Raw genomic sequence first — 14,174 nt, forward strand, 5'->3', positions numbered from 1 at the left:
TCTGCAAACAGTTCTGGTGCATTCTATTACAATATTTTAAAAATGTAAACTGTTTTTGAACCAGGTGATGAACAGTTGTTTATGAATTTATTTATTTATTTACGACATTGATATGCCGCCCTTCTCACCCCGAAGGGGACTCAGAGCGGCTTACAAGGTTTATATACATACAATATACATACAATAATGAAGACCATTAATTATTAGTAAATGAATGTGCTTTTTCCTTCCCCCTTTATTTTGGTAGGCCAATACACCACTGTCCCAGGAAGCTGTAACTTTGAGACTCAAGGCCAAGAATGGAGTTCTGTGTGTGGACTTAGACAAGATTTTGAAGATGACTTTGACTGGAACATTGGCAACAAGGTTGTTATAGAACAAGGAGACCTAATACAGGATCACACCCCAGGTAATGGGCTATTGGTCTCAGCCATTTGGGAGAAATGACTGGAAGTTGTTATTCCTCGCTAAAATAGTCACTAGCTATTTGTTGACAGAATGGTCAGAGGGGTATGAGACCAATTTTGTGTGCTTTCTAAAGAAGAAAAGCATACAGAATGTATCCTTCCTAAGAACTAATTGCAGAATGCCAAAGGCAGGGTGGAGTAGAAAGCAAGGTTATTTCATTTTCAGTTGTGACTACACAAGAGTGAACAGGATACCAGAAAATGCTAAGAAGAGCACTTTTAGTTTTGTCTAATGGTGCTGGTTGGATGTGGATAACATAAAGTCACCCAGAGGTTGCTGCTTATCAACCTTTTTCATCTGTGCTTGAGTTAGCAGAAGTCAGTACAATTTTACCAATTGTTCCCTTCAAAGCAAATACACGTATATCACTCCTGATTCTGTGTTTTGACTGAGTGCATTTCTTTATTCCTTTCTCTAAGATAATGGACTGCTAAATAAAATGTAAAGATACAAATTAATCAGGACCCCCTGGGAGAAAAATACTGTTCTGTTAGATTAAATTGTGCTTCTGTACATTTGCCTGCATTTTGGTTTTTTTTAAGTTGTTAATTAAAGAGGCCTTGTAAACTTTCCCCTTTCAAGTCCCATTTTGATGAAGAAGTAAAGTAGTACAGTAAATGTATATGGGCTATTGACCCTCCCCCCCCCCCCCCCGGGGCAAGAAAAGCGGTATATAAATACTGTAAATAAATATATAGGAAGCAGATAAGGAGGCCAAAGCCATTTCAAAGACAAGGATGCTAGGAGCTAGAAATAAAGATGACCTAGCAGATAAGGGCCTTTCTATATTGGCCCAGAGGATTCCCCGGTGCTGCAATGGGTTAAACCCTTGTACCAGCAGGACTGAAGGTCACAGATTCGAATCTGGGGAGAGCATGGGTGAGCTCCCTCTGTCAGTCAAGCTCCCCTTGCAGGGACATGAGAGAAACCTCCCACAAGGATGGTAAAACATCAAAACATATGGGCATCACCTGGGCAATGTCCTTGCAAACAGTCAAGTCTCTCACACCAGAAGCAACTTGCAGTTTCTCAAGTTGCTCCTGACATGAAAAGAAATATTGGCTCAAATGTGTAGTTCATGGCCTTTTCAGCAAGAGGTGGCCAGACACTCACCCATGCTGAACTGTTGTTAGCACAGGTGAACACAGGCATATGGCCCTCTACCTTACTCAGCTGGATGCTTCTCCATGCTACACGATGCATCTAAATCATGCGAAGGAGTTTTAGAGAGGCACCATAAGCACGGAGAAGCATCCAGCCTTGGTAAGGAGGCTTTCCATGCTTTTTTAAATGGTGAAACAGATGCCATGGAGGGAAGGATAGCACTGCCATCCCATCTTCGCAGATTGCCAGGGCCCGTCTAAGCGGAATGGCTGTAGGGACTGTCCCTGGGATTGCAGATGGCAATCTTGAGAGGCAGGCCCAATATCTGGAAAGATGAGGACATTCCTGGAAGGTCTGCATCTTCCCAGGATTAAACATGGGGTTCTAGATTTTCCCCAGGTTAATTCACATTTTATGGGGTGCTTTAAACAGCATTGTAGGGACCTAAGTTACAGAAGGATAGGAGCTCTGCCGTTCTAGCAGTTGAAAGGCCATAAGTTAAGATTTGGGCCATATGATTATATGATGCTATCAATCCTCTTCTAGAAATCTTATCTTCCTTTCTCAAAACTACAATGTCCAGATCTCAAGCTCGTAAGAACATCATCTTTATTGTCTGTACTAAAGACATAATCTGAACTTTCAGAATAGCTGGGAGTTTTTGTTCAATTGCCACTGAAAATACTTTTATTGAAAACCAAATGATAGCAGGAAATTGCACGAGATTGAGGGTTAAATGAAGCAAGTTTCAACTCCTAAAAGCCAACGATCTTAAAGACTTTGAAATCTGTTATACTATAGATTTTAAACCCATTGGATACTTTCACTTTAGGAATGAAAAAGCCAAAATTACATGCAATTATAGGTAAAAGTGAATGCGACTAGTTCTTATAAAAACCATTTTTGGTGCTCAACCTCAGTCCTCAATCCAGCTGCATTGGATGCTTGAAGAGACAAAAGAATGGCCTCCCTGACACTCTCTTTGTGCTGTGTTCATTAATGCTGTCTGGAAAAGTTGTCAGTAAACATAAGATTTGCTATCTCATAAAGGTGCTAATTGCAATTTCTATCATTCCATAACCTGTTAGAAGTTTTCAAATGCTATGTAATGTACATTAATTATTTTCTCAAATTGCTTCATCAAACACCTAACATGTTGCCCTTCAGTTTCCTAGAATGCCATTGGAATATACTTCTTAATAAAGTTAGACCATTTCAACTAGAAAATTAAACCAGAGAGTGTCTCTCTTAGGCTGTGTATACTTGATACATTTAACAAACCCAGTACATTAAAGTGCACTTTATGCAGGGTCTATAGTTTCTGTAGTAAGCTAATATTCCCTAGTATTGAATATACATTGCTATAATACATAAATAAGTGAGAGGAAGACAAATTTTAGAGCCCCACCCCGATCATTTTCTTTGGTGAGTCAATGTGCAAATATCATGAGCAAAATTAAGGGGTTATTTTTCTCCCCAAATGTTACTTTTGAAAAAGTCACAATAAGTTTATGTGGCTTTCCTTGGAGCTTTTGTGCACACTGGTTATATGAATTGCAGAGTTTGCCCAATGCAGTGGTTAGGTTAGTGGACTGGGACTTGGTACACAAAGGTTTACATTTTCCTTGCACCATAAAACACTGTGGATGAAGTTGGGTCAATCACTGTTTCTCAGCTTGTCCTGTGATGATAAAATATTAGTTCAGGAGAGCCATTCACTCTTTTTTTGACCTTATTGAAGGGAAGATTGGATGTAAACTATTATATAATGTCACAGAGATTTCTCAAGGGTTAATCAGTATATTTGTTGCTGTGTGTCTTCAAATTGTTCCCAATTTATGGTGACCCTAAGGTGAACCTATCATGGGGGCTTTCTTGGAAAGATTTGTTCAAAGGAGTTTTCCTTTGACATTCTTCTGAGGCCGAAAGAGTGTGACCTGCCTACAGTCACCCTGTGGGTTTCCATGGTCAATTGAGGATTTGAATCTTGGTCTCCAGAGTTCAATGCACAAACCATTACACCACATTGGTTACTTAACTTGTATATAGATTTGATAGGATAAAGAAATGGAACCATATATAATATTGCATATTTATTTCAATATCTCAAGTCATACTTTGATTTTGTACTTAGAACCATGAATGAAGATCATAACTTCCAGTTCTTTTATAAGCATCTATTGAAAGATCAATGAGGATTGAAATCATCTCTTTAAGAATGGAGCAGAGTAACTTTCTTTGCTGGATGTAGCAGCCGCAAAAACAGTATGTTTTCTTAATAATACTCTCGAGGATTTTCTATTGATTTATAGGTAATGGAGCTAATTTTTTGTACATCAATTCTACTACTCAACATGAAGGAAACAGAGCAAGAATAATTACCACTACCTACTTTCCAGCCAGTCTGGGTGTATGCAGACTCCGCTTCTGGTTCTGGATGTACAATTCCCCCCAAACTGGAACGTTAAAGGTAAGCAAAAAGAGAGCACTTAATATCTACTAGATTACAATAGCATCATTCAACCTTTTCTTTCTTGCCAATTCTGTGCTTTTCCACGGTATGGTCCAACCTGCTACCCTGTTCCCATTGCTTTACAGCCAAATATACTTTCCCACCACTATGCACAGTTTTGCTTGACATACTGCTAGAAGTCAAACAACTCTTCGCCACCTATTTTTATACAGTCTAGCCTTCCAAACTTGATAGTGTTGTTAATAATAATAAAAAGTACCACATGGAAAATTAGTTCTTGCATTACATTTTGCAAGATATCTCCTGTATGTTTATTGCATGTGATGACTCTTAGTTAAATTATATTACAAATCTATGCCTACTTGGAAATAAGCCTCACTAAATTCAAAATGGATTTATGCCCAGGTAAGTAAAAATGTTCTGTTACAGCAAAAGGAGAAAATCTTCCTGAGCAGACGAGATCTGCAATTCAGTTTTACCTCCACTTTTTCCAGTTTCAGTTCAGCTTTGTCTCATTGCTAGCATGTTTGTGGCATATACTGCAAGACCTATGTAACTGAAAAATCCATATCTATAGTATATTGAGATCAGAAGTCAGGTAGTTTAATGGCCTTCAGTCATATCCATGGTTTCAGGTAACTGCTCTTATTGTATTGTCTTTTCCATGTTGGGGGGGGGGGGGGAGTCCTACTTACGATGCTGCCTTGTTCTGATCCTTAGGCACTTCTTTTTGGAGAAGCCATATACTCTGGATCCTTGCCTATGAGATACCTTATATATTGTTTCCTTTAAGAGCTTAATCATTACCAGTCTCCAAAAACTGCACAATAGATTTTCAACACTTTTGCACATGCACATTTGGGTTCTGATGATGTTACAAAAACTGGTTCAGCAATCAGCTTTTCATCTGGTGCTATTCAGTTAATTTTGTTTGGAATCGTGTTGACTTCCAAGTTAAAAGTTGTTTTCTTTTTAGTGCTTTGGATGAAGTCCATGTTTATTTAAAATCTGACTAACGGATACTTTTGTGTCAGTGGCCACAGAATCTGCTCCATGTTTTTGTTTGCATTTTAAAGGCGTTGCCTAAACTGCTTAACCTAGTAGCACCTCCACTCCCCCATCTGAGATGGAAGCCACCAGTAACTAATGTTATACACTTTTGTTGAGAATGTGACTTGCTCAAGGTCACCCAATAGGTTTCCTTATCCAAATGAAGAGTCAAACACAGAGTCATATTCCAACACATTAACAACTTCATCATAGTAGCTCTTCTGAACTTTAGTTTATTAATGATTTCTACTGATAGTAGTATCTGATTTTTTTTGTTTGTTTCTTTCTTTTGTCTTGCATTATGATCTTTGTGTGATGGTGCTGTGCTTGTTTTGTGTCTGACTTCTAGCTTGGTAGCTTGGTAGCTATTCTACCAAGGAATATAATCTGGTTGTTGATTAGGTGCATTTAGTACTGTTGTCCCACTAGGCCTACTTGTTGCAAAGACATTGCAATACTAGTTTTCAAGAACATAGCCAGGAAGCAGCACATCAGTTGTACAGTATATTGGAATGTAAGGGACATGAACAATGCAGTAGTAGAGTATGGATGCTTATCTTTCAGAAAAAAACTCAGAACACTTGAGGGACAAAGAGAGATTGAGAGAGAGGTGCTAAGAGCACAGTGAAGAACTGCATAAGGTCTTTTTTTTGGGGGGGGGGGAGTTTTAATAGGAAGGCAGTGACATTGTTTTAAAGGGGCTTCAAAGGCTAAATTGATACAATTTCCTAAACTTAAAAAAGTTATTTTGGTGTCTCACACAGAGAGATACTTACACCCATGCCAGTGTTATGGGACCGTATCAGAAGGTCCTTTGTAAAACAGGGAACAATGTGGGACAGTGGAGGAAATCTCTGAGCAGCATAAGGAACTGTCTCACTGTATTCCCTACCATTGGGGTCCATCCTCGGCCTTCCCACAATGTTTCCCCGCTGTCCCCTGATTCCTCTTTGGCTCCTTCTATGATGAGTCAAGTGTGCACTCACCTCCTCTAGACTCAGTTGCTGCAATGCTGCCGGCATGGAGCCCCATGGAATCCCACCAGAAGTAGCCCTGTCTCATGTATTGGGCTCTGGAGGACTCCATGCCAGCAGCACAGAGAAGTGGGGAGAAGATGTTTCTCTGCCTTCATCTGATGAGGTCAACGGTTAGAGTGGTTAACACTAACTGGAAGACAAAAACTCCTCCTTGGATATGAACCTTACTGGTCCAAATATTTTAGCCTATTTCATAAGATATTTTTTCAAGATAAAGGTGAACAGAAGAAACATATAAACTACACTACATTGAACTATTCTCAGGAAATTAATAAATTAATACCTAATTTTGATCAATAGGGTTTCATCAAAGTGAGGCAAAATCAAACATAATCTACCCTGTTTTAGCAGGTCAAGGGTTGTTGTGTACCCCATTTTCCACAGATCTATTTTCCATTTGTTATACTAACAGATTTGGGGCAGAAAAGAATATGCAAAATAATCCACACTCTTTCTCCCCAATGTATGCTACTCCAGCACCACTGATATGTATTTGTATATGCAAATGTGTGCCTGTTCTCTCTTTTATTTGCATCTCTTTCATCATCATCCATCACTTTCAAAGGTAGCACAGTAATTTCCAGAGGCTGATACAAAAAGATCTTCATTAACTTCAAGGGCAAAGAATCCTTCCCACCAAGACACACATTCTGAGACTTGGGCCATTTCCAGACAACACTTTAATCCATGCTGAAGAGGGTTTAAACAACCTGCTTTGGCACAGGTTAAAGTCCACACACACCCTAAAAAGGTGTACCGGGATGGTATCCAGTCACCCCAGAACCCCTGCTAAAGCATTAAAAATAATTAAGAACTTTCCTGGTCACCATTATGCCTTTCAGCATGCTTTTTGAAACATACTAATGTAATGCTAAGAGAAGGGGGGCAGGGCAGCCCCCATAGGGCCCAACGCCCATTAGACCTGGGCCTTTCACAAAGGCATGAGTCTAATGAGCTATCAAATTAATTTGGGATAAAGCAGGGTTTTCCTGCTTCGTCTTGAATCAATCCTCTTTCACTGGAAGCGTAGTTTGCGTGCCTCCAGTAAAAATGCGAGAGGGCCTGGGATATGGTCCCTGTCTTCATGGGCCCTTAGGAGTCCCTTTCAATGCGGGGAAAATTCAGTACCTGACGGGGATTGCCAGCATCCCATCTTTCAACTCGGCTGTATTCTTCTACCTTTTCTTCCATTTTCCATATTCTGCACTTATTAGAAGAAATAAAGAGAGAATAACTGCATAATGCCTTTGATGAGTATAATTAGGAACTGTCTGTTTAAAATGAACTGAAGACCATCAAAATCTATCTTCTTTCAGTGCAAAAAGTCGGCTTTTTCCAGTTCTTCATCCACCTGTTTGTGTAAGATTCAAGATGTAGGCCTGTTAAATGTGAAACACTCTTGTGGATTGTTTTACTTCTTTGTTAACTTTTCGAGGGTTTCAGAAGTTTGCTCCCCCCCCCCCCCATGTTGCTTTACTACCTACAATGAGACAAAGAGTAATTGTAACTTCACAGTTCAGCATCCCTTCACTGCAGTGCTTCCTGAACATATTGCCATAATACTGGAAGTTAAACCAAAATTAATTCCCCCTGTGATAATATATGTCCAACATTTCATTTTTCCAGCTTGTTAGGCAGTTCATATTACATAAATTGCTGTGAACTGGAGTATAATAAATTGCAGCAAGGACAGAGCAATTTCATTTTAAATGGCTATTTTTTAAAATAAAAAAACCAATCTTCAGTTCATTTTTGAGAAGAGATGAACAGGTTGGTCAGGCAATTTTTGTATCTTTCTCTTGTTTAGGGAGCAATATTATTGTGTTGTATGGTGTTGCTTAACAAATCTATTTTTGCTTCTGTAAGGCAGACTTTTTACCTGTGACAATTTTAGTGGAGATAGGAAGATAGAACAAGTGGCCTGAAAAGAGCACTGAGTTGAAAAAATGGACTGCTTTGGTTTACTAATAAACATTTGTCATGTTTATTAACTCTCTCCTGAGGAGTTTAATAAAGGCCTTGCTTCTCCCCTGGTATTATATCACATGTATAGACATGTTCTGCCATCACTCGTCTGAGCACAATTCAAAGTGCTGGTTTTGACCCAAAAAGCCCTATATGGCTCTGGCCAAAGTTATCTAAAGAACTGTATCTCTTTCTATGAACCTGGAAGACATCTACAATCTACTGGAGAGGACCTTCTCTCAGTTCCACTACTTGTTCAAGCAGGCTTGGTGGGAACATGGGAGAGGGCCTTTCAGGTAACTGCTCCCAGACTATGGAGACCAAAATGTCCCCATCCCTGCTGGCCTTCCACAAGCAAGTCAAGACCTATTTATGACTACAGGCATTTGGGGAAGGGGAAGGGGTGGGCCTTGGGGAGATTGGGTGGAATTGGAAGGTGGATTTTAAAGGCCATTTTAGTGTATTTATTTACTGTATTTTAATTCTGTCTTTATCACACTGTTATTTAATTGGGTTTTTTTAAAAACTTTTGTATTGCAACTTTTAAACTTGTTTAGTGTGGAGTGTTAGCCTCCTTGAGTCCCCACAGGGAGAAAGGCAGGGTATAGATGATGATGATGATGATGATGATGATAATAATAATAATAATAATAATAATCTAGGTCCCACTCCACATGAGAGTATGTGGAGCTTCTTATGATGCACTTTCTTAGGCATAGTTACCTGGTATTATCAGCAATAGTGCAATAGTGTTGTCCTAGGATGCCAACTTGATGCTGAACCTAATCCATTGCCTTGGATGATCAGATATTTTCCCAATTTTAAAATATGCATCCTAGTGTTTTTGTCTTTCAGCAGTTTATTTGGTGGCACTCTGGTTGGCACTGCTCTAGTTGTCGCTAGTAATTGGACTACAATTATTGTTATCAATTGTTATTAATTTATAATAATGCTTTGGTGCTTTGAATGTGATTTTCCTGCATCTTGGCAGGGTGTTGGACTGGATGGCCCTCAAAGTCTCTTACAATTCTATGATTCTAGAGTTATCTTCAAAACTGACACAATTTGATCTATAGTGCAGATGTTCAATACTTCCCTGCTTTAAGGAAGGTTGGCCAAATGTTTCAGTGTTGTGCTGTGATGTAACAAGACTGAAGAAACAATTGTGAAGTATTCTCTGGGTTTTGCTTTCAACAGGTCTATGTTGTTGAAAAATTTGGAATGGATATTTTGATGTGGGCAGCAACAGGTAATAAAAGAAATGTATGGACCTATGCAAATGTGGCCCTTTCCAGCAACACTCCTTTCAAAGTGGCATTTGAAGCAGAGACCGGAGCTCATTTGCTTCTAGAATTTGCACTCGATGACATTTCTTTGACACCAGAATGTGTATCAGGAGGTAGGTAATCATACAAATAGTAGATCTACAAAGGTTTGGGAAAGTATCCCAACAATATAAAAATATTATTTACTGCTCTTTTTAAATAAACTCTTCAATATAAATGCAGGCTGAGCATACTTTATCTGAAAATCCAAAACTAAATACTCCAAAATTAGCCACATGGGTGGATGAGATAGTGACATATTTGCATTCTAATGATTTATTATACACAGAATTTGTTTCATGCATAAAATTATTTAAAATGTTGTAAAAATTGACCTTCAGATCATGTATATAAGGTGTATGTGAAGCATAAACAAGTTCGGTCCCATTTATCCCATTATGTATGTTTATGCTAATACAGGTATACTAGAATCTGAGAAAAGAAAGTCAGAAATTTAAAATACTTCTGGTCCCAAGCATTTTGGATAAGGGATATTCAACCTGAATTCTTTTGAAGGAGGAGAATTAGCATACTCTACACACATTATATTATGCTTTTAATGTATTATGTTTTAATTAGTTTGACTCCTTATGTTATATTATGTTTATTTAGTGTATCCTTGGTTAATTTTGGTTGTTTATAAGTTATATTGAGTTTATTTTCTTCTGTTTTGCCTTGTTAGCTGTCTGTTTGTTCTTGGTATTGAATGTTTGCCATTTCTGTTATATTTTGGAAACCACCCTTTTTCCCTTCGTGGAGAGAGGATGGGTTTTAAATAAAGTATTGTTGTTGTTGTTGTTATAGATATTATGTTTTAATAACATTATTTTATCTGTGCCTTTAGTCATTTCTAGATTATTGTCATACACTGGAGAAATTACCTCCCCACAAAGCTCTCAAAAGATAATTCAGTCATTGCATTCTATGAGCCTCATCAAACAAAACTGTTAAATTTCTAAAGGGTAAAAATGTAGAGCGCAATATATCTAGGAGCCAAACTAGATGGGACTGCAGCAAACTTATCTGTCACTTAACTCCCAAGAACTTTACCTCCTGCTAGGTCTAATTGTAGTTGAATCATGTGGTCCTCTCCCCCAAATAGCAGAGTGAGCTACCTCTCAAACTATGAACTCATAAAATTAAGGAGTTGGAAGAGAACACAAGGGCCGTGCAGTAATATACAATCAAAGCACTCCCAACAGATGACCATACAGTCTCCTTTAAAGGAGCTATGGGCAGGGAGCAGTGTAAAACACCAAGAAATCATTGTAACTTGGGCCACATCTACATTGCCATATAATCCAGTTTCAGAATACATATTAACTGCATTGAAGTGCATTATATGGCAGTGTAGACTCATATAATCCAGTTCAATGCAGTTCAATCTGCATTATATGGCAATGTAGATAGGGCCTTGGTGTTCATCTGCACTGTAGAATTAATGCAGTTTGACACCATTTTAAGTGCCATAGCTCAGTGATATGGAATTGTATGGAGTTGTAGTTTTACAAAGTATTTTGCTTTCTTTGCCAAAGAGTGATTGTGCCTCACCAAACTACAAATCCCAATATTCCATAACATTGCGCTATGCCAGATAAAGTGGGCTGTCAACCTACATTAATGCTATAGTGTAGATGTACCCTTGGACTGACTGCTACTGCTGATGTGTAAAGACAGTCTGCCCCTGTTTTGTCCAAACTTGCCCTCCTCAGCTTAATCCTATGCATGCTTAGAAGTAAACCCCATGGAAATTCATGGAGCATACTCAAAGGTAAGTGTATATGAGATTACAGCATGATATTACTTCCCACTGTGGAAAAGACTTTCTTTATTGAATTCTCCAGCCCAGGGGATATGATCATTCAGCTAAATGCCTCTATCTGCATGTGAATGAGGTAGCTGTGTGGAAATTAGTCATCTATTTAACTATACAGGCTTAAGGAGGATATCTTTTGCATGGCTGGCAATAAGCAGATGGCAACAGCAACAGTTATGGCAAAATGAAAAATGAGAGCGGGTTTGAAAAATATGCTCATGAATAATTTGCTACCAGTTGTGTTGCTCTAATTATGACCTCCAGTTGCAAAATACGCATTCCTCTTCAGTGAATTGTTTAACACCATGTTTAAAACAATGTTTCTTTTGTCAATGGTGATAACAACACATCTAATGGGACATGAGCAGCACCCTTGGAATTCATGTAGTGCTGCTCAATCCATTTGTGGAAAATGGAAGGATCGTGAAATAAAGGAATTGTAAGTGCTACAGCCCAATAGGCAAAAATAGCATTGTGCTTTGCATTGCTCTTGTTCTGGACCAGAAGCTTGTCACCACGGTCATTAAATATCACTGGCGAACACACATTTTGGTGCCTCAAATGTTAGACTTGTTTCTGGATATATTTGACCTGCTGATTCTAAAAATGGCACCCATTTCCCCCTATTAGCTTTAGTTTTTGAGATACAGAACATATGCCATATACCAGTCTTTATCTGCTAGCCTACAGGAAATCATGATAATATATCTAGGAAACTAGAGCTGATGCAGTCTGTTTAATGCAATTTCCAATACCCCAAATAAAGCCAGGAACAGACATTTAAAAAGATAAAAAGAGGGTTCTATTGGGCTGTGTATCAGTACTATATATGTGGAAGACAAGCCAAAATATAAGGTATAAACCAGCCAAAGTTAGGCTCCATTAAATGCTGTGATTTCAGGATATGTTCAACTCAACCTGAGAAGAGACTTTCTGCCCCAAAAGAAGAGATGTTTTAGATGTCCATTCTATTGGTCTTGTGAATTCATGTTTTATTTGATCCCTAAATCTTTTGACTCAAATTGCTTCGAAAATGGCCTGTTATTGTTGTCCTTTTGTTAGAGTTGTGCAGACTGACAATTGATGCTGCTTCAGTCACTATTCAGTCCACCTGACAACAGAAATACAGTGCCACAGAAAAACATCAATAAATCACGAGTTGATGGTCTATTATGTTGAAATGCTTTTGAATTATGGATGTACCGTTGCAGCTGTTCCTTAGCTTGGATTACTTCTCAGCACTGCAAGCATGAAAATCCCAACATCACCTGAATATACCTCTAATAACAAATAGGCTCACACTATGCAAACACAGAAGTGATGTTAAATATATGTAGGTAATAATGTAGACTATCTATTGATCCGGATCCATTCCGTCATAATCTTTGATCTTTTCTTTCTTCCAGCACATTATCACTGTACCTAGGCTGCCGTAGCTATCATGATTTAACTATGGGCATGACATCTCATAAAAACTCAGTAACTGCAACATGAAGACTTTCCAATTTGTTCAGTGCCTATTATAGAATTTAATTTGTGTCATTCATTTTTAAAACAAGAAGCCAGGATCTGTAGTTGATTCAATACTATGATGGAGATAGGAGTTGTTCCTCTCTAATGAAATATGACTTTACTTTTTGCTTTATAAGTTAAAAAAAAGAAGAAGCTGTTCTGCCTTCTAGCTTTACATATATTATATCTTTGTACATTTTACAAGTAGGACTTCCTTCCTTCCTTCCTTCCTTCCTTCCTTCCTTCCTTCCTTCCTTCCTTCAACAGTTTGTTTCACAACTTCCCAATGCAAGATAAAGATATAATACAAGAACTTGTTGTCATGCTTTTCCGTTAATGTTCTCTTTCCTTCACGTATTATTTTCTTTCCCTTCTCTTTCTGCGTTATTACTTCTCCAGCCTTACTTTAATTACTTTAGGTTTCCCAGGGCAACGTGTTCTAAATGGAAGCAATCACAATTTAGCCGGTTGGTAGCTCTAAGCAATAAAACATTATGAGCTCCTTAAGTTCACCAGAGGTTTGTATTTGTTCTTAAACAGTAAGCTCTCAATAGACAAGAGAATTTTACGATACTCCAGAATATTTATAACAAAACGTGATTCCCCTTTTTTTGTCAACTGCAAAACTGACTGAAACTCTCTCTCACTCCCAATAGATGTCTTGTCTTTAACATACAGTACAAGAGTCCTCAAGTTAAAAACATCTGACTTACAAACAACCCATAGTTAAGAATGGGGGTGAGACAACTGGAAGTGAGAGAAATCTGCCCCTAGGCAGAGAAATTCACTCCTGGAAGAGTTATATTGGGAGAAATGTGTCTCCACTGAAGCTTTATCACCAATCCTTGTTTCCACAATATGCCAATTTTTTTCAAAATTCAGTTATCAAAAGGACAGAAAGTGAGGTGAAATTTTCTGAACAAGGGTTTGTACCTTGAAGACTGTGTATTTTGAAATAGAGCCCTGTTATGGACTGACTAAGATGTGTTTTTAAAATTACTGTAGTAATATCATTTCATATGATGACAACTAATGTATTCATTGACAGGTGTGTGATTTTTAGTTCTCTCTTGAATATTTAGTTCACTCTGGAAATGTAGAGATTCAAGATCACTTTAAAAATCAGATCGTGCAGTATTGAATGCACTTAGTTTGAAACAGTCCTCAGAGCCTTATTTCCTTAGAAACTTGGAAACTCTGGGTTGTTTGTTTTTTTTTACTTTTTCTTCTTTGCTGAAACTACTGTGGTACCCCTCTTTTACTTGTCTGCTGCCTAGCATCTATCTGTCTGTCTAATCATCCATCTACTTGCCAATTTCTTTAATTTATGGACTGCCCTGCTGAAAAGAAGAAAAAAACCCTCTATCAGTTCAGCTCTGACAGGGTTGTCTCTTTGATGTGATTTCAATAGTAAAAACACTCGA

The 14,174-nt window shown here is 38.2% G+C and overlaps 1 protein-coding gene across 1 annotated transcript in view; it reads left to right on the plus strand.

Moving 5' to 3' along the window:
- The window catches only part of MALRD1 (MAM and LDL receptor class A domain containing 1), a 230,601-nt gene that overhangs the window by 146,836 nt on the left and 69,591 nt on the right, over positions 1–14,174 (plus strand). The window contains 3 exon segments of the mRNA XM_067470328.1: positions 248–409; positions 3,885–4,042; positions 9,295–9,496. Of these exon segments, the coding sequence (XP_067326429.1) occupies positions 248–409; positions 3,885–4,042; positions 9,295–9,496 (522 nt within the window).

The sequence above is a fragment of the Anolis sagrei genome, chromosome 6 (assembly GCF_037176765.1).
Source record: "Anolis sagrei isolate rAnoSag1 chromosome 6, rAnoSag1.mat, whole genome shotgun sequence".
Lineage (NCBI taxonomy): Eukaryota > Metazoa > Chordata > Lepidosauria > Squamata > Dactyloidae > Anolis > Anolis sagrei.